Here is a 20982-nt window from a genome sequence, read left to right on the forward strand (position 1 = left end):
TCTATCCCTTTATGACCACCATGTACCCATCCTCTGATGGCTACTTCCAGCAGGATAATGCACCATGTCACAAAGCTTGAATCATTTCAAATTGGTTTCTTGAACATGACAATGAGTTCACTGTACTAAAATGGCCCCCACAGTCACTAGATCTCAACCCAATAGAGCATCTTTGGGATGTGGTGGAACGGGAGCTTCATGCCCTGGATGTGCATCCCACAAATCTCCATCAACTGCAATATGCTATCCTATCAATACGGGCAAACATTTCTAAAGAATGCTTTCAGCACCTTGTTGAATCAATGCCACGTAGAATTAAGTCAGTTCAGAAGGCGAAAGGGGGTCAAACACAGTATTGGTATGGTGTTCCTAATAATCCTTTAGGTAAGTGTATAGTTCCCAGCATGCTTTGCAAGGGACTGCATCAGGAGAGTAAATTTAGGGATTAAAGTGTTATTTTATGTTTTTCAGTAAAGGGAAAGATGTTGTTAGTTTATGTTAGTGTAATGTTCAGTTATGTTGGACATTTAGAGGAGTTTCTATAATTTTGGGGTTACCATTATGCAGAAGAGTGGTGCCTGTGTTTAGGCTGTGGCCACTCATATGCTTCTTTATTGGATGGACTTTCAGTTCTCAATTAAAGGGGTGGTAAACCATGATTTCACTATTCTAACTTAAGCTAGCGTGTAATGTTGCTGCTTTAGCATAAACAACATCTGCAAAGTAACAAAGTTTAAAGCAAAGGGAGATATTTGCTTTTAAAGAAATCCATTTCTAAGAACTACAGCAAACGGCCAGTAGGCGACTACACACATTCCTCCAGGGTTGGTGACATCACCAGGCTCAATATTTACATAAACCCCTCCTCCGAGAATATTAAATAAGGGGGGGTGAGGCCATTTTGTATCGCGGCGCTGTTGTGGTATAGTTAGGCTGGAGTGTTGTTGCCGCGATGCCGCGTCTGGGGTACTTGCTTTGTTCAGCCTTCATAGGGACAGGGGTGCGTTGCAGAGCGTTTAACATACAGCATGTTATATGCACGTGTGTATGAGACAGAAGGAAACAGGCACGTGCGGGGCTCCCGCAGCACATCTCACGGAGGGAAACTTTCACAATGTTCGCGAGTTCAACACCGGATTTGCACGTCAGCTGCATAAGACAAACACTGCCAGTGTGTGAATGCACGACGCGCGTGGGGCTCCCTCCCGCAGCAGTTTTTCACGGAGGAAAACTTTCACAATGTTCGCGAGTTCAATGCAGGATATGCACAACGGCTTGACCTGAAAGCTGGATTTACAAACAGAAGCTGTTTACGGGCCACAACCTGTAAGTCTGATTTATATTTCATCGATGTGTTTTCCTGTAATAGGTTGTAGCAAGGAAGTAAACAGATGACAACACTGTTCTGCAAACCAGTCTGTTAAATGCTCATTCATACTTAACGTTATCCGACGAACACCTATCCTTACAAACACTAACGTTAAAATCTCAACAGCGAACTTGGCATTAGTGTAAATGATTCTTTGATTAGAGCTTTTATGTATTATTTATCTACAGGCATGCTAAACATGGTTCTGTGTGTGATTTGGCTACTATAGTAAAGCCAGTGTTTAGTGTTTTGGGTTAATAGTTCTTGCGACAGATATTTGGCTATAATCGTTCTAAAAATAGAAAAGTAACAGTGCCATTCAGTAGCGATCACTATAGATCCGCAGTCTTTACTCATTAGGACTGAACAGGTTCTGCTCGATCATCTTCACTAAAATGTTCTGGGTCTGATTCGGGCTCAGATTGGTGTGGTTTTATTGACGCCATCGTTTCTAATACTGACCACAGTCTACCGGTAAGGTAAGGGGCGTGACGTTTCCGACAAACGTACACTGCGGTTAGCGAATCACAACACACTGGGCCAGCTAACCAATCTGAGCCCATTGCGTATTTTTGAGGGACTGGCTTCATACAACCCGGAAAGCATCAGACCGTTTTACAAGGAGGGACAGAACAGTGTAGAATAAAGGTCAAATATATGAAGAATAATGATTTTTTTTTTTAAACGAAGCATTAACACATGTTACAGTGCACCCCACAAACACAATAAAGCCTTCAAAACAATGTGTTTTACCACCCCTTTAAGTTAGTTTTGAATTATGTTTCTAAATATATGTTTCTTGTTATATTTAATAGATTTCCACTTACACTTGTAGAGCAAGTAGTTAATTTAATAAGGTAAATTAAATAAATTAAATGTGTTCACCTAACATAATATACTTTTATTTACTTAAAGAAATTTTGTCAGCTTTACTTGACTTCCTTTTGTTCATATAACTAAATTGTTATTTGTAAAAATGACTCAATATAGTTGTGTGGAACCACTTGACGCTGCTTTTTTAAGTAAATTCAACAAATAATTTTTTTGAGCCTGTGGCATCATCTACTAAATTCCTCTAAATTGAGCTCAATCACTGTTCTGGTCAGATGATTTATATTTATTCATGATATGTCTGAGTTGTATAGCTGTGAAATTGATAAGCTTGCGTGGGATAGTGCTTTGCAGTCCTTTGTCTCATGGGCTGATGATGACTATAATAGATGTCATGGAACAAGTGGGAAGAAGTGATAGACTGGGGTCAGGAGGAGAAGCCTGCTCCAGAGAGAAGAGTTCAGGAGCAGAGGAGCTTTAAAAGACTGATCCGCCATCCTGCCATGCGCTCTGTGAATGGACAAGCGCTGTGGGTGCCATCAATTGCAAAAAGGATTTAGTCTTTTCGCTTTAGCAGTGATTATTCCATGCCTGATGAAAGCTCTTCCCAATCTACTGCTGTTTGGGTAGAGTGGGGGAAAACATCCCCTTACTGTTTTTCCCAAAATAACCACTAGATAAAATCAAGATACGTTTTTGTTGTTTTACTTGTTATTTAAGGAAAATATAATTATATTTTCAGAATGACAATTTTTTTTTTCAAACATAGTCTGTGGGGTAAAACACCCCCAGCCACTTGGGGTAAAACGCCCCCAGGGGTCATTGCTTCCCACTATCATAATTACTGTAGTTAATGTTAAGACTAAACATTTTTTTGTGAAGTCTCAATTTTTTTGGAGAATGGAGAATTCCACAACGTCACCCTTACCCTTCCAAATGGGTACCGTCGTGCTGGTCATCCACATCGGAGACGTGCCTTCTTCAATCATTCGGTAGAAAATTATGGCGAGGATCTCGCCGCCTCTGCTTCCAAGGAGTTTCCAGGCCTCGGCGGGGATGTCGTCAGCGGTTACTTTCCTGTTTTCCATCAGCCTGATGGATGCCTCTACTTCCGTTGTCGTGATCGGCATGATGGGGCCAGGGACAGGGTGGGCACTTTGGATTGGTGGATGGAGAAATTCATTGTTGCTGATCTTCGAGAAGTAATCGTTCCACCGCTGGAGGATAGCAGGTGCGTCTCACAAGGTGTTGCCATTGTTGTCTTTGACATGCTTGACTTGGCCAATATCCTGTGTTGCGCGATGGCAAGCATTGGTAGATCTGTATTGCTGGTGGTCAGGTTGCCTGCTGGATTGGTGCCACACTTTGAACGCTGCCTTCTTCTCCTTAACCACCTTTTGTACTTCATCATTCCACCACCAAATTTGCTTGTCAATCATCCGTTCCCCGGCTTGGTCTTTCCAAGGGTGCCACTCCTGGCGACATGGATTTGCCCAACCAGGTAATTACAGATGGAATCCGCTGGCTGGTCAAGATCCACTGTGTCGAGTCTGAGGGCGCCTGTCAGTTTGTCCTTATTCTCGGGACGCTTCTACCACTTGATCCGTTCAGTCCTGGTCGTCCACGCTCAACGATGTCCAAGGTCCAATTTGATGTCCATAACAGGATCACTTTGATGTCAGTCACCAGTTTCAGGTCGCGTCATCTAAGCATCCAATAATCATTCTGGGTCGATTGTCCAACGCTGTTGTTGGTGACGAGATGCGCCGGTCTCTTCTTAAAGAAGGCGTTGGCACCGGTGCACCAGGCGCACGTCTGGGTCGATTGATCGAAGATGGGATGCCAGACTCTCCCAAAACATGTACTTGATGTCGCCGGTTTGCGGGGTGTAGCACGAAACCACTCGAATCGACGTCAATCCTGAGGCGATCTTGATAGACATGATCCAGTCATACACCCAGCTGACTTTGACGACACTATCCCGCAGCTTTTCGCAGACCATGATTCCGATGCCATTCTGGGTCGATCATTTGTCTTTGTAGTAAAGTGTGAACGCTGATGTCCCTGGCCTTTGTCGATGCGCCGGGTCTTGAGAACACTGGCCAATTTGTGGCTTCTTCTGGTCATTGTACCAATGTTTGGCTGCCTCGTCCACAGGCGGGTAGCCCTCACGTCGCCTAATACGGGGAACAGCCTAGCTTGATCATGTCCAAAATTTTGAGCTGACATTGCAATTGATGCGGCTGATTATATTCCCGACCGATGCGCCGCTCCATCTGGTGTTGGGTGCCAGGGTCGCCGTTAGCCGAGTTTAACTCCGGTGCCATGGAGAGGAGGCTATTGGACTTGACCGATCAGACATAGAAAATGGCTCCATTAATGTTTCTGGTCTGGTCACATTCAGTTATGAATCAGACTACATGTCTCCACATCTCCACTTCAAACATGTGAAATCTGACAAAAAGTAGTTTGCATTATTACTGCCGGTCGTTTAACATTTCTTTTGTAAAACAGTTGTCAAATAGGCTATGACACAGCGGGCCTATGTATCTATGTGCCTACTAAGAGAAATGGGGGGGGGCCTTATGCAATTGATTTACATAATGGATTTAAATAATGAACGTATCCTGTCCTCATGTGTTGCTGTTTGTTTTGCATGTTACAGGTTATAATAAGCCAAACACACTTGCTCATGGACAGTGAGGGACACATGTGACTCAACCTCCTGCTCAAAACACAAAGCCTGAATTAGAAAGAAGAACGTGTTTTCAAATAATACTAATAACAATAAAACAAATGATTTTTACTGCCTTTTTTAATTTAAAACAATAATGAACCGCAAAATAATTAATAAAACAAAGAAGGTAACATAGACTACAGAACAAGCTTCTGAATAACAAGAGTTGATGAAGGAAACAATCATTATAATGTTGTTATACATGCCAGACTTGCTAAAGACTATGAAAGAGTAAGACATTCACCATGTTTGATTATAGATCATGCGAATTAGGAGTAGCTAATGTCAACTAATGCGTTTTGCCTTTTACATTACCACACAAAAACTACTAATTAAAAACATGTCATTTTTAATTTGATATTTCTTTTATTTGTCTACTATATCTAATTATGATCGATATTAGCCTACCTATACATAATTAATGTTCCAATGGTACCCATGTCAGGTAAGAGTACCATAGTACAGTTGAAACACAGTTTCATACAGTTGTTCATACCAAATGTCTAGGCCTAAACAGCATCTGAGACAATATGATTGTGTCGAAAGTGCATGATAAATAAAGTTATTGTCTCCCAAATCGACTATGAAACGCCTAAACATGTCGTCTGTAATTCGAATCCCACTGCGTTACGGTTCTACGTCACTAGAAAATACATTTGCGTAATGCCCGCCTATGTTGTACGTTGTCTGCCAGCGAGCAACTCCAGCCTTTAAACACGTCATTTTACTGACGACTGCTTCTCAAATCTCGGAGTTCAACGCGAGATTTGCAAAGCGCTTACTTTTGAAAGATGCAGTACCCAGTTTATTTGGACCAGCTTGCCCCTCAGAATCACAACCTGTAAGTATAAATAATTATTGATATATATACTTTCTACCGGGTGTTCAAAATACATAGTTTTGTGTTTTATATTGTTAAGTTTCCGGCTAACCGACTAACTCACGTTATTACCGTTTTACTGAAATACTTCTGCTAAGTAGCTGTGGGCCACTATTGTCTAAAACTATTAACGTCTGTTAATGCAGATTTTCTGTCGTTCTTGAGTAAAGATAAAGGATGGAGCAAGGTTTGTTTTACAAACTTTTGTTACATCAGTCATTCACGTTAGTGCTGGGCTAACATAATGTGCTGTTGATACAGTTCCCGCATATGCACCGCAATAAATTAGAAATATACACATGGGTTTGTTGATGGACATATGCACTTGTTAATGCTGATGGTGAGGAATTACAGTTGCAACATCGCAATTCGCAAGTCGTCTTTACAGTGGAGGTTTGGGTTGAATAGCTCTTTCAATGTTTCATCATTGGACTGGCGCTCGGATTGATATGGTAAAATCGATGTCATTGTTACTGTCTTTACAGTGTGTAATCGCTGAGGACTGAGGAAGCCTCAGCTGAAGTTCAGTTATGGCAATGGGGCGTTAGCTTCCGAGACACAAGCTGTATGCGGTAGACCAATCACAACAGACTGGGCCATCTGGCCAACAGGAGCAGAGTAGGCTCGTGGAAAGGAGGGATTTAGAGAGACTGATATTCATGTTGAGTAGTCAACCTTCAAAATGTGGTGAAGTGCAATGTATATTATGGGAAAATGAAAGTGTTTTTGACCTTTGATGCATGTAAACATGTTGTAGGAAACTGTAATGATATCCACTGGAGGCGAGTTGCAGAACCCAAGTGCAGTTTATTTACAAAACAGAAAGTGAAGAAGACTTGAATTGAACAGACTTGAACCTCACCAACAGTGTTTTACAGGAAACAATTACTCAACCAGAGAACAAGGCAAACATGAGGGCTTAAATACACAAAGACTAATGACACATCTGTGAACAATAATCAAACAATGAACCAATGACAGAACGTGACAACAGAACACATGACAAAAACAACCAATGACAACATAACACATGTGGACAAGGGGATCACATGACAATGAACATGACAACCAGGAACCATGAATTTGATGAACTTCAAAATAAAAGACATAGACATGAACATGAACAAAACCCAAACACACCGTGACAGAAACCTCTGAAACAAAATTAGGAGCCTTTAAATAACATAGGGCCACTTTAAAGGAAGGTGGTGAAGTGAAAATTGTACACCTGGAAATACATTTTGTTCGATATCGTCAGATTAGAGAACGATGCGTCTTTTCAATTTTCCGCAGTTGAAGAGGATACTACATGTGTGTGATATATATGCATAAAAGCCTATTGGCTAACGGAAATACCCATGTGCAATTTTTTTATGAAAAAAGATCTAGTGATTAAATAGAAACATTGCAACAGTCTTGTTTTTATTGGTCTGGGTGTGTGTGGGCCCACAGTCTGACATTTGTTTAAATCGGCTTAAAATCTACTTCACATTTAATAGCAAAACTAACATCAAACATTATTCAGTCTTTGCAATCAAAACATTTGCACAGATCAAATCAATTTATGAACTGTTCTTATTTTAAATTAAATAAATACAGACTATCCTTTCTAGCCACATTATAAACCTTGATATAAATATGTTGCCTATATAATCTTAATTCCTCTTTGTAATATTTAGTTGGACTCAAAGGAAGGGATAGGGGCATGGCATGAGAACTTTCTGGATACATGCCAAAAAAAAAATTTGTTATACAACATGCAAAAATAACTTTTTATGTAACATCCGATTACATAAATGTTAAGAGTAATGTTTTGACACTCATTGAGAACTATAACATTTATTTATTCATTTATTAATATCAGTTGGATGTGATAAAATTCATATAGCCAATTCTTCTTGAGAACTGCAATTGTGTTCCCCTTATGAAAGGATCAAGGTTTGTTTGAATGACCTTTGTGTGACACAAGCCCCCTGTATGAACAGATGTGAAGAGCCCCAAACTTCCCCAAGAAAGTGATCATGTAACTAGTAGTCCAGAGGGCATGGTTTACAGCCATAATTCAGTAAAAATAGATATCATGGATATGATATCCTTCTAGAATCAAGATCACACCCAAGATCACAGATGAGGTTTGAATGCCCCCCTTCTCTATTGCTTTTGATAAGCTTTTGACCGTTTAATCATTCATGTGATAACGTAACAAATGATGTTGACTAAAACTGCTGCTCTTTTGGTGTTTTCATCCATTAGGTGAAACTGAGAGAATGGGCTCTACTGGTTCTGTCAATTCTGTCTGTGCTGGTGGTCAATCTATGCGTGTCGGTGTCACGCTTGGCCTCCTCTAGGCGTGAAAATGGCATGCATTTATGAAGATGGAGCTACCAGCAAAGGGCGATCATTCCTCAATGGCAACACGGACCAAAGACAAGCGATATATTGCATTAAAAGTTATTTTAGATGACTTCAAGATACAGGTAGGGTTTCCATCCGTCTCTTAAAATAGTCGAGTCGATTTATGACTGAAAATAGGAGCAGGAGTAGGAAATTATCGCCCCCTGCTGGTACTCAACTGTGAGTGTGTATTACACGCTTTGACGTGAAACTGATAGATAGATAGATAGATAGATAGATAGATAGATAGATAGATAGATAGATAGATAGATAGATAGATAGATAGATAGATAGATAGATAGATAGATAGATAGATAGATAGATAGATAGATAGATAGATAGATAGATAGATAGATAGATAGATAGATAGATAGATAGATAGATAGATAGATAGATAGATAGAGTCACAGGTCTTCTGTATGGCATGTATTAGTGATCTGTGGTAAACTGACTTTGTGTTTATTTATCATATGTCTGTTTATTTACCTGTTTAATTTCTGTGGAGAGTTCCTTTATCCTTTGGCATAGCTAATTCAGACTTTCCAAACAGAGTCTTTACCGAGTGGTTTTGGGGTTAAACCCCACATTATCCCTTTGCCTCACCGTGACTCCATAATACATCGCACAAACAGGCCGGGCAGAAATCCCTCTTAAAAAGCTTACTCCACATAGATTCTTAAATTAGTGGTTTACATGTCTTAATACTCTGTTCTCTCAAAGTCTAAGCACTTTATTTGTGATTCTCGCTTTTTGCCTGATATGAGTCCACAACATTTTCATCTAATTGTGCATCTCAGCAAACACTCATCTGGTAACCAACAAGAACAGCTGATGTCTGAATTATGTTGTGTGAAGTGTTATGTTATTCAATCGCACCACACATGATTCATATAGCAGTCCACACTGCAAATCATCTGACTGAGTTTTGAGTAGATTCAAAAAGGGGGACATTAAAAACGCTTATTTTTTTAGAGTTCAGTTTAGAAAAAAGTAGGGCTGTCAAAAGATTAATCGCGATTAATCACATCCAAAATAAAAGTTTGTGTTTACATAATATATTTGTGTGTACTCTGTATAATTATTATGTATATATAAGACAAACACATTCATGTATGTATTTAAGAAATATTTGCATGTATATACTGTATATACATTTATATAATTTATATTATATATAAATATAAATATTTTATATATAAATATAATAAATTTTTCTTAAATATATAAATGCTTGTGTGTGTTTTTATATATAAATAATAATTATACACAGTACACACACATATATTATGTAAACACAAACTTTTATTTTGGATGAGATTAATCGCGATTAATCTTTTGACAGCCCTAGAAAAAAGTAAATCGATTACTTGTAACCAGGTTTTTTTTTTATTATTATTTTTTTACTTTGATCCAATGAGAGTCGAGACAGTGTAAAAATTATACTATTAGATCTATAGTTCGTTCAGAATTTTCTTTGTAGACATTGTATGTAAAATTATGTGTGTAGTCAAACCTGTGTGAACGACTTTTAACATTAAGATGAATGTTTAAATTTGTCTCTTTTTTATTTATCTGATTTTTGTTTTGAATTCAAACGGTCAAAATATATTTTATAAATATATTACACAGAACTGCATATATGGTGAATAAAACTTCTCATGTTTTTCATAGACTTCTGTTCAAAAGCTTGGGGTCGGTAAGATGTTGTAATGTCTCTTACTCTCACCAAGGCTGAATTAATAAATAAAAAAATTCTGTAAAATATAATATAATTACAATTTAAAATAACTGTTTACTTTTTAAAAATATTTAAAAAATTTAATTTCTTCTGATGGCAAAGTTGAATTTTCAGCATCATTACTCCAATCTTCAGTGTCACATGATCCTTCAGAAATCATTCTATTATGCTGATCTGCTGCTCGAAAACATTTCTTATTATCAGTGCTGAAAACAGTTGTGCTGCTTAATATTTTTGTGGACACTGTCATGTGGTTTTCAGGAATCTTTAATGAACAGTAAGTTCAAAAGAACAGCATTTATTTGAAACAGAAATCTTTGTAACATTATAAATGTCTTCACTTCAATGAATGACCCCTAACCTTTATATAGTCTATATTGTAATTTACAAGGCCTCAAGTTCTAATGCTATTTGATGAAATACTATACTAATGTCATCAATAAGCACTTGAGATTCCTGCAGCTTCACGAGCATTTGTTTAATCATTTCTTTCGAAGCTCTGCATAGCACAGGAGGTGGTGTGTGGGGCCATTTATAATAACCAGCAAAACAGCTTTATCAACCCTCTGTCAGCTTATCCCCGCGGGAGGCGAACACTTGCCGCCAATCTCTGCATCTCCCCAAGAATCTGTTTTCCTGCAAAACGCTCATATGCCGCCCAATTGTGCGCACACCTATCCCTGTACTAATTCTCCCTGATCCTCTCAGTGTTAAAAAATATAAGTCTGGGAACTGCAGACGATGCTGTAAGCGGGTGGTGAGCACAAACTGTCAGATTAACAAGTCTGAGCACATGATCGTCCACAGCATAGCCAGGAGGGCAGGGGCCCAAATAACGCCACCCGATATAGTCTGATTAACACTGTGAGAATGATTAATATGAGTTGCACTTGAAAAGCACAGGCACATGCTTGATTTCAATTGACTGTCTTTTCCATGGAAAAGGAAGCTGGGCATTTAGGTATCTTACCCTCTGTCTTAAAGTGCTAACAGGGGATTACTGAGGTAAATGTTGAAAGAGGTTTAGCCACTGTGCTTAGGCAGTGCTCTTAATTACATTTCAGCAGAGTGTCCCGCATGCAGTTGGACGAGAGATCATAGTGATGTCAGGTAAGGGGGGGCTTAAGCAGGCAGATAAAGCCAAGCTAATAGAGATAACTTGAATCTGTAATTAAAGGTCTTTTTTAGTTAAGACAAGGAGCTGGCACTTGTTGGCCAAGGCATCTGCGGCAGGACCGGAGTCTTGACAGTGCTAAAAGTTGTGGACTTGTTGTAGCTTCAGGTCTCGTGCTCATTTTGGAATCATTTTTCTTGTTTGGAATGTATTGATACTTACTTCCTGACTGAGATCCTGGACAGATTCCCTTTTTTCTGGCAGACATTCAGAGGTGAGTCTAATGTCCAGTCTGTCTTTATAACTTCACCTTTCCTTCCACTATACTTGCTGTTTTTATACAGTTTATACTGTATATTTTTAACCTGTAATGTAAGGTTCATGATTTAGACTGTGTTTTAAACATGTTCATTTCACTGTAGATCCATTGCAACGGTGCACCACATTTTCATAGCACAGTATATTTTAACATATAGAATAGAACATCATTAGTATATGATAACATCACTTTTTTTCTACATAGATTTGATTTATAGCTCAATTGATCTCATTCCATTATTGATGAACTTTAAATCTTGAAATGACAGTTGACTTTTAAGAGTTGCTTCACTGTAAAACTGCTTTGAAACAATCTGTAATGTATAAAGCGCTATATGGTGACTTGACTTGACTAGAACATGCAATTAATTTGAACCTTAACCTCTATTCCTTTACATCAGGGGTCCCCTGGAGGGCCGCTGTCCTGCAGAGTTTAGCTCCAACCCCAATTAAACACACCTGAACCAGCTAATCAGTGTCTTACTAGGACCGTGTAAGACCTTGATTAGCTGGTTCATGTGTGTTCATTTGCAGTTGGAGATAAACTCTGCAGGACGGCGGCCCTCCAGGACCGAGTTTGGAGACCCCTGCTTTACATGTTAACATCACATTTATCTCTTTAGTTAGTGTTTATATCCTTGTCGCTTCTGTTCACCATTGTAATTACTGTGTGCCCTGATCGTACAAAGGAAGTACATTAGAGCAGATGATTATCATCTATGACCTACCCAAATACAAGGCTTGATTTAAGTCGTCAGCAGTTTTCCCTTAATTTATTCCTTTAATGAGATTAGTCACAAGCAAATCCATCTAGTTCAAATCTGTGACTTGGATATGGCATCACTTGTCGCATGTGTGACAAGTGATGGAATAATATATTTATTGTTCCAAAAGGGGGTCATATTTAAATTAAAAAGATTGTCCAAAATTAGCAATCGATACAGTTTATCAACATGCACCTATGTCTATGTATTTTCAAACTATACAAATTAATATTTCGGGGGTAATATTTAAAAGTAAGGTGCATTTTGATAAAAGTTCTCAAATGAATTCTACATAAATATGCACGTAAATAATAAATATAGATAATAAATATCATCATCATAATTCTATAATACACATACGCTTCTGTGCATCAGGCAGGGTTTTAACACTGTTGACGTTGTGTCTGCCTGCACCACATTTAACACATAAACCGATTGTATCCCAGATTTATCTCCAAGGTGTTTTTAGGACATCTCTGGGGCTAATGGAGGCTAATAGGCTTAGCACTTAGGGTGTATTGTCCAGTATGCTTACAGGCAAGGTTTGCTGAGGGTAAAACTCTAAACTCTGGGATTACCTCCAACACATCCCTTTAAAATGCTGTATAGTCAGTACTTAGCTAATAGGATCTGAGGGGGGAATAGGGGCCCTGAAGGTAGTTTGGGGGTTGGCTGACAGCAGGACTGCGTGCATGCAGGTCAGCAGATGTAGCAGGCAGACTGCTGGACTAACAGGAGGATTACTGGACTCAGATTAGAACGGCTCCTCATAACGGGTAATACGCACAGAGGCAGTCCCATGCAGAATATAGGAGAATTATCCAAGAATTAAGATCTGAATAGAATTATCTAGACCGTGTTATTATTCCAGTAAAGAAATTCTTGCAGATTGAGAAATAGACACTTCACTTTAATAAGCCTATGACAATCAACAATTTAATATAATATAATATAATTAATATAATTAGTCCTGGGCAATCAATTTATCACGATTAATCGCATCCAAAATAAAAGTTCATGATTACATAATATATGTGTGTACTGTGTATAATTATTATGTATAAATACACACTCATTCATATATTTAAGAAAAATATGGTATATTTATATATAAAAAAATATATTTATGTATATATATGTGATCAGCTTTAGTTAAAAGTGTTTCATAGGCAGTGCCACTTCCTTGACAGACTCTCACCTCCAGCAGACATTCCATATATACATTATATACATGCAAATATTTATACATGAAGGAATGTGTATTTACAATAATTATACACAGTACACACACATATTATGTAAACATTAAATTTTATTTTGGATGCAATTAATCGATTGTCCAGGACTAAATATAATATAACATAATATAATATAATATAATATAATATAATATAATATAATATAATATAATATAATATAATAATATAATATAATATAATATAATATAATATAATATAATATAATATAATATAATATAATATAATATAATATAATATTAATGTTATAGCCCTGGATGTTTGGCTGTACTACATAGAAAATAACAGGAGGAAATCCCAACTACTGGTTACACTACACTCTAAAAAATGCTGGGTTAAAAATAACCCAAATTGGGTTGAAAATGGACTAACCCAGCAATTAGGTTGTTTTAACTCAGCAATTGGGTTGTTTTAACCCAGCGGTTGGGTTAAATGTTTGCTTAAAACAACCCAATCGCTGGGTTTAAACAACCCAATCGCTGGGTTAAAACAACCCAATTGCTGGGTTAGTCCATTTTCAACCCAAATTGGGTTATTTTTAAACCAGCATTTTTTAGAGTGTACTAAACAAGCTAATCATTTTAACTGGAAATCTCAAACTGAGGAACAAAGGTGTTGACAAATGTGTTACAGCCTATCATTTTCACTTTTGTTTCTCAATATCAGCCTAAAAGGAGCGACGTTACAGAAATATCTTACACCTGAGTGAGTGAAGAAAAAGCACAGGAGAAGTGAACAGGTAGGCTACTTTTTACATCACATTTATATTCTTTATAACATTGATGTTTGAGTTCTTGGAATGTTTTTATTGAATCTTAAATGTGTGTTGTTCACTGTCCTGTCTAAAAAAAGAAAATCATTAGTAGGTCTGTTAGATAGCTTAATATAAAAGTTTTGCTTTATGAGCCTTCAAGAGATGGGATCAGTTGTGTGTGAATACTATGACTCGGTGCTATTTCAGTGACTGTGAATAGACCATACATCGTGCCAAGTACATAATGTTCCATACGTTCCAGACAGTCTGTACATCAATGGTGGGGATTTTTCTGCAGCTTACATTGTTGAGTCAGTAGGTGGCGACAAGTGACAGTCTTTATGAATGATTCGTTCAAAACACTGATTCATTCAACAAGGGTCTATGAGTAGTCCTAAGGGGCAATTCACACAGAACACATTTTAGTGGTTAAGAACTCACGACGCAGATCAGTGGAAATCCCCATAAGCTCTTGTTTTTTTAAAGTTCAACTTTTAATTTGAGCAGCGTTTTTAAAACCGCCTAGCGCATGTTTACATACTGTAGAAAAGAATGGAAAAGCAGCACAATATAATGCAAAAACACTTTCTAATAATGGCCTCTACACTCTAAAAAAAAAAGGCTCGTAATCATAGGGGAACCTTTTTTAGTGCTATATAGCACCAATTTTGGTGCTTCAGTGGTTCTTCAGCGGTTCTTCAGAGGTGCTATATAGCACCTTAGTCAAAGAACCGGTGAAGAACCTCTGAAGAACCGCTGAAGAACCACTGAAGCACCAAAATTGGTGCTATATAGCACTAAAAAAGGTTCCCCTATTTTTTTAGAGTGTAAGTGAATTGTTTATTCAATCAATTCATTCAAAATCACTGAATCGTTTGACCCCCACTACTGTGTGTTGCAAGTTACTTAAAGGGATAGGCCATCCAAAAATTTAAATTCTGTCCTTTACTCACCCTCATGTAGTTTCAAACATGTAGCCTATGCATTTCTTTCTTCTGTTGAACACGAAAGAATATATTTTGAAGAATGTTGATAACCAAAATGCAGTGTTTTTATTTTTTTATTTTTTTATGTATGTGTACTATTTAGAGAATGTGTATGTTTGTTACAGTCAAGGAGGAGGCAGTGTCATGACCCCACGTGAACAGCTAAGGAAGATAACAGCGCTGGGAGAGCAAGGCGCCCTAGATGAGAAACACTGGTACCGACTGGTCAATGGAATGTCTGCTGGAGGTGAGAGTCTGTCAAGGAAGTGGCACTGCCTATGAAACACTTTTAACTAAAGCTGATCACAATCTTGAAGAAATGTTTGCTAAGAAAGAGCTAATACTATATTGACACCTTCATCTGTTACCCTGCGTGTGAAACAGAGTTGCGGCAAAGGCAGGAGCTCATGATGAGGAACCAGATGGCCATGGCTCCACAGATCTTGGCTCAGGGTCAGCAGAGACTGCAGGGTGTTCCCTCACAGTTTGATCCCCGCTTCATGGAGAGGTTTGTTCGAATGAACTCCAAAAACTAGCAAGACAGTAAAATATAATCTCTTATACTAAGATTTAGACCATTTCAGCTATTATTGTACTCAGTTCAAGCAGAGTGCAATAATCATGAGTGCAAATTTAAAGTACATTAAAAGTAGGCTACTGCATAAAAAGAGCATAAACAAGAAACATAAGCAATATACAAAAAATGGGAATAGGAATAAAATTGAACAGTAATAGAATTACAACACAATGAAGAAAATATAAATAAATTAGACAACAGAATAAAGTCAAACAATATGTAAGCTGGACTTTAATGATGAATTAATCCTCTTTATCTGCAGAGAACTGGTGCCTCCCACTGAGATGGTATCAGCTGATGGTAGACAAATCCATATGGGTGCCCACCTCGGCCCACCTCTGCCCCCAAACTCCAATGTTATTCAAGGCAGGGGATTCCCTGGCACAGGTTGGAATGGGATTACATACAGTTTAATATTAGAGAATCAGGGACGCTCATTGAGCAATCTAATTTTATACATTTTTTAATTTCCAGGTTACGGCTTCCTTCCTACTGAAACTATGGAGACGGTTGCCAGACGACAAGAGTTAATTCACAAACAGAACATAGCCAGGTAAGTTTCTGTGTATTTGCCTGCCATGTAAAACAGTATTAAATTGGATTAAAAAGGATGAATACAATACAAATCTATTTTGTAGAGTACAATACAAAGCTATTAATAAATGTAATCAATAAATGTATTTTTTTTGTTTTTGTTTTTTAAATGAGGATGGAGATGAATGCTATTCTGCACCAAAAAGAGTTGGAGAACGCCCACCAAAAGGGTCTTATTGGTATGGAGAATCCCATGATGTACCAGGGCATCCAACCCAATCCAATGGCCTTCAGGGGCCGCCAGCGACTCCCGGATGGTCATGATGTATTCGTCCACCGCACCACACTTGAAGACCTGCACGCTAACAGTCTCCTCATGTCAAGCCCTTACCCACCAATCAGCACACTGCAAAGGGAGCGAGGACGCAGGACAGGCAGGAGGACCACCAATCATAAGAGCTCAGACAGCAACATCACACTCCCCAAAGGCCAATCAGAAGAGAAGAACATCGAGCAAAGTCCAGGAGGTGCATCGGGGGAGGAGAAGGAAATTGAAGGGAAAGGTGAAATGAGCAGTGAGGCCACCACCAGCAAACCACACCAAACCAAAGTAGAAACAGAGCTGTCTTCAGCCAGCGGTAGGAAAAGTTTTAAGGAAGGAGAGCCAGGCATTCGCAAGGCATGTATTAGTGGACAGGAGGGTTGTGCAGAAGTCACCAACTGCAATGCTACCAGTGATAAAGACATTTCCAACGCTTGCTCGGCTTTCCAGGACAAGTTTCTGTACCCATCTGCCACTGGCCAACTCACAGGGATGCCCTACATGCTCCCCGTGCCAGGAAATGGACTTCTACCACTTGGTGTGTTTGTTAGTTCCCCCCTTTTTTTAAATGCATTTCTTGTGTTTAGCAGTGTTATTTTAGTATTATTTAGGCTATATACTATTATAATATTTATTCATATTTTAAATGAGCTTATATTTTAATATTTTCAGTTTAATTTTACATAAAGTTTTAGTAATTTTGTTATGTGCTTTTATCTTTGTTTTTCATATTTCTTTAGTTTTAGAATTTAGTACTTCAACTTAAACTATTTAACTAATGTAGTTGAAATACTACATTTTAAAACTAAAGAAATATTTTTTTTTAAATCTATGTTGTTTAGTTAGTTTTTTCATCTAATATTTTGTATTTATTACATTTTTAGCTTTTATTTAAATTAAAGAAAACATTTTAATCGTTTTAGTTAACAATAATAACACTGGTGTTTATCTGTTTGTTAGGCATGTTTTGTGAGCCAATATACATTTCACTTATGACATACAGAGCATCCGGAAAGTATTCACAGTGCTTCACTTTTTCCGCATTTTGTTATGTTACAGCCTTAATCCAAAATGGATTAAATTCATTATTTTCCTCAGAATTCTACAAACAATACCCCATAATGGCAATGTGAAAGACGTTTGTTTGAAATCTTTGAAAATGTATTAAAAATAAAAAGCGAAAAAAACACATGTACATAAGTATTCACAGCCTTTGCCATGACACTCAAAATTGAGCTCAGGTGCATCCTGTTTCCACCGATCATCCTTGAGATGTTTCTACAACTTGATTGGAGTCCACATGTGGTAAATTCAGTTGATTGGACATGATTTGGAAAGGCACACACCTGTCTATATAAGGTCCCACAGTTATCAGTGCATGTCAGAGCACAAACAAAGCCATGAAGTCCAAGGAATTGTCTGTAGACCTCCGAGACAGGATTGTATCAAGGCACAGATCTGGGGAAGGGAATAAATTCTGCAGCATTGAAGGTCCCAATGAGCACAGTGGAAATGGAAGAAGTTTGGAACCACCAGGACTTTTCCTAGAGCTGGCCATCCGGCCAAACTGAGCGATCGGGGGAGAAGGGCCTTAGTCAGGGAGATGACCAACCCTCTCTGACAGAGCTCCAGCGTTTCTCTGTTGAGAGAGGAGAACCTTCCAGAAGAACAACCATCTCTGCAGCACTCCACCAATCAGGCATGAATGGTAGAGTGGCCAGACGGAAGTCATTCCTCAGTAAAAGGCCATCTGGAGTTTGCCAAAAGGCACCTGAAGGACTCTCAGACCATGAGAAAAAAAATCTCTGGTCTGATGAAACAAAGAAGAATGGGAGAAACTGCCCAAAAATAGGTGTGGCAAGCTTGCAGCATCATACTCAAAAAGATTTGAGACCGTAATTGGCGCCAAAGGTGCTTTAACAAAGTATTGAGCAAAGGCTGTGAATATGTACGTGATTTTATTTTTTTATTTTTTTATAAATTTGCAAAGATTTCAAACAAACTTCTTTCACGTTGTCATTATGGGGTATTGATTGTAGAACAATTGTTTTAAAAATGTAATCCATTTTTGTAATAAGGCTGTAACATAACAAAATGTGTAAAAAGTGAAGCGCTGAGAATACTTTCCAGATGCACTGTATTAAGATGATGATGACGCATTATAGATAATGTTACCTATTCATTTGTTTTCAACTAGGACCTCCTAATATGTTTCTTAATGGAGAAGAGATGTCTTCATTACCAGATATTCGCAAATGGACAGTTGATGACGTCTTCAACTTCATCAGTGAAATGCCGAGCTGCGCTGAATATGCACAGGTAGCCTAATAGAAATGTAAAATGACAAAATGCAATTAATATTTTTAAAGTGGTTTTTCAATCTCATTCTTTTGTGTGTCATCCGCTGCAGACATTCAAAGACCACATGATTGATGGAGAGACGTTACCTCTTCTTACAGAGGAGCACCTCCTGGATACACTTGGGCTAAAGCTTGGGCCGGCGCTCAAGATACGATCCCAGGTATTTACAATGTTTCAAAAGGACAATTCTCTATAAAATCCCAATAAGCAGGTTAATTATTAAGAGTATTGAGAAAATTCAAGTGAAATAAACTGTAAACATATATGACTGATTATTTTAAAGTTGGCATGAAACAGAAGATGCAATAGTCTTTTCTTCCCTGTTCTGATGTATATCCGAGCAAAACTGCTTCCCAAACAAGAACAAATGTAGGGCGGGGCTTGTCCATGGGGAATTAATTGCAGGGTTGTGGTTTGCTATTGGTGGTCACACCAGTAAATGCGTCATCAGAGAAGAGAAGAGCTGTTGCTCAAAGAGAGAGGGGTTATTTGATTAAAGATTATGATTTTTATTTTTTTTTTACGTGCACAGAAAATCATTTATAATAAAAACTGCAATATTCCATTGATTTCATGGTGAAATTAAGGGTTCTTTCTATCCTCCAATGGATCATTGTTAAAGATTATTAAAGAATTAGTTCTATCTCTTCTTATTCAGGTTATTGTGCTCTCTTTTTAGTTGTCCCGAAGGATGGGTAACATGTTCTACAACATGATGAACTTGCCCCTGCCTGTCTCTGGCCTGCAGCCTCCACCTGAGAAAAGTGGGGACAGATCATCAGACATCAGCTCCCCCCTCAACTGCAACAGCGTGGAGCTGCTCAGCAGCCCCAGAGACACAGAGGCTCTTAAATCTACGGAGCCTGTAAGTGAAGCTGATAATCCCTCACCGACCCAGATGAGCGAGACCACCTGAAAGAGCTCAACTATATTGGACTTCTTTTTTCTTTTCTTTTTTTTACCTCCAAGTCCTTTACTGTTTTGACACCTAATGCGTAAGGTAAACAGAAACTGAAATTTCTATGAATACAGAAATCATATATTTTTAAATATTCATCATGCATAAATTATGATTTGTGTAATGCAATAGGTCTCCAACAGAGTTAATAGACTGAATGCTGGATTTTTCTACATATATTATATTTTGTAATATAATAATTTAGTAAATCAATTACAAACCATTTTGCTCATTTTTTTATTATTATTGTAAAATTCTATTTTGGTTTTTACTTCAAACTTGAGTCATTCTCTATTGTCATGTGTTGTTTGCTATGAACTAAATAAAACATAATTATTCCTTTGGTATTTGTTTGGTTAAATTGGTATGTTACAGCATTTTTCACAAATGCACAATCTATACTCTTCTTTTTCAACAAATGAAAATACATTATGTCTGAGTCTAAATTTTTGTGATTATAAATAAACATCAAATCCATTGTAGCCTACTTAAGCTGTTACTCTAAGGGGCGAGCTAGTTTTGTAGTTATTAATCATATATATATATATCTATATATATATATATATATATATATATATATATATATATATATATATTAGTATTTGTTTAATAACAGAGCTGAATGGTTGATAGATTTATTAATGCAGTCAACTCAAGAATATTTGCAAAAACCGAAGGAAAAAATTTACTTATAAAACGTTATTTATTGTCTTTCCCTTAGTGTTGTGGGTTCACATTTTAGTGTTACTTTAGTAGGCCTATCTTTGATATACTATATAGTTTTGGTAATATTTTGAGTTTTAGTTTTTTAAATCTTTTTTAATTATAGTAATTGTTATGTTTATTTTGTTTGTTTTTTTATGTCTATATAGTTTTATTTTAGTTTTAAATATCAAGTTAAACTAAATAAAATGAGAAACGTTTTATTTAAGCTAGCTGCAAAGGCAACAAGTTTATTTATTTTCAAAACATATTTTAGGATTTTATTTCAGATAACAAGAGTCATTTTTATTAAAAGTTTAATTAACTTTAATAACCCTCAAATGTTTCTTCTTAGGTGTCAAACATTTAAGAAACATTAAAGGATGT

At 37.5% G+C, this 20982-nt stretch overlaps 1 protein-coding gene across 3 annotated transcripts; it reads left to right on the forward strand.

Annotated features, from left to right (window-relative positions):
• The first annotated feature begins 10757 nt into the window (after window positions 1-10757).
• Window positions 10758-20374, forward strand: samd7 (sterile alpha motif domain containing 7). 3 transcript variants are annotated; one of them, XM_079818694.1, is made up of 11 exons: window positions 10758-11059; window positions 11138-11337; window positions 14068-14140; window positions 15267-15388; window positions 15526-15649; window positions 15981-16105; window positions 16193-16271; window positions 16427-17112; window positions 18772-18893; window positions 18985-19095; window positions 19615-20238. In XM_079818694.1, the coding sequence occupies exons 4-11, from the start codon at window positions 15286-15288 to the stop codon at window positions 19849-19851; spliced, it is 1587 nt and encodes a 528-aa protein (XP_079674820.1). In that variant the 5' UTR covers window positions 10758-11059; window positions 11138-11337; window positions 14068-14140; window positions 15267-15285; the 3' UTR covers window positions 19852-20238. The 3 variants fall into 3 exon arrangements, with proteins under 3 accessions (XP_079674820.1, XP_079674822.1, XP_079674821.1); XM_079818696.1 differs by having other exon boundaries at window positions 10790-11059; window positions 11298-11337; XM_079818695.1 differs by having other exon boundaries at window positions 10822-11059; window positions 11226-11337; window positions 19615-20374.
• The last annotated feature ends 608 nt before the right edge of the window (window positions 20375-20982 follow it).

The sequence above is a fragment of the Gobio gobio genome (assembly GCF_949357685.1).
Source record: "Gobio gobio genome assembly, chromosome: 6".
NCBI lineage: Eukaryota > Metazoa > Chordata > Actinopteri > Cypriniformes > Gobionidae > Gobio > Gobio gobio.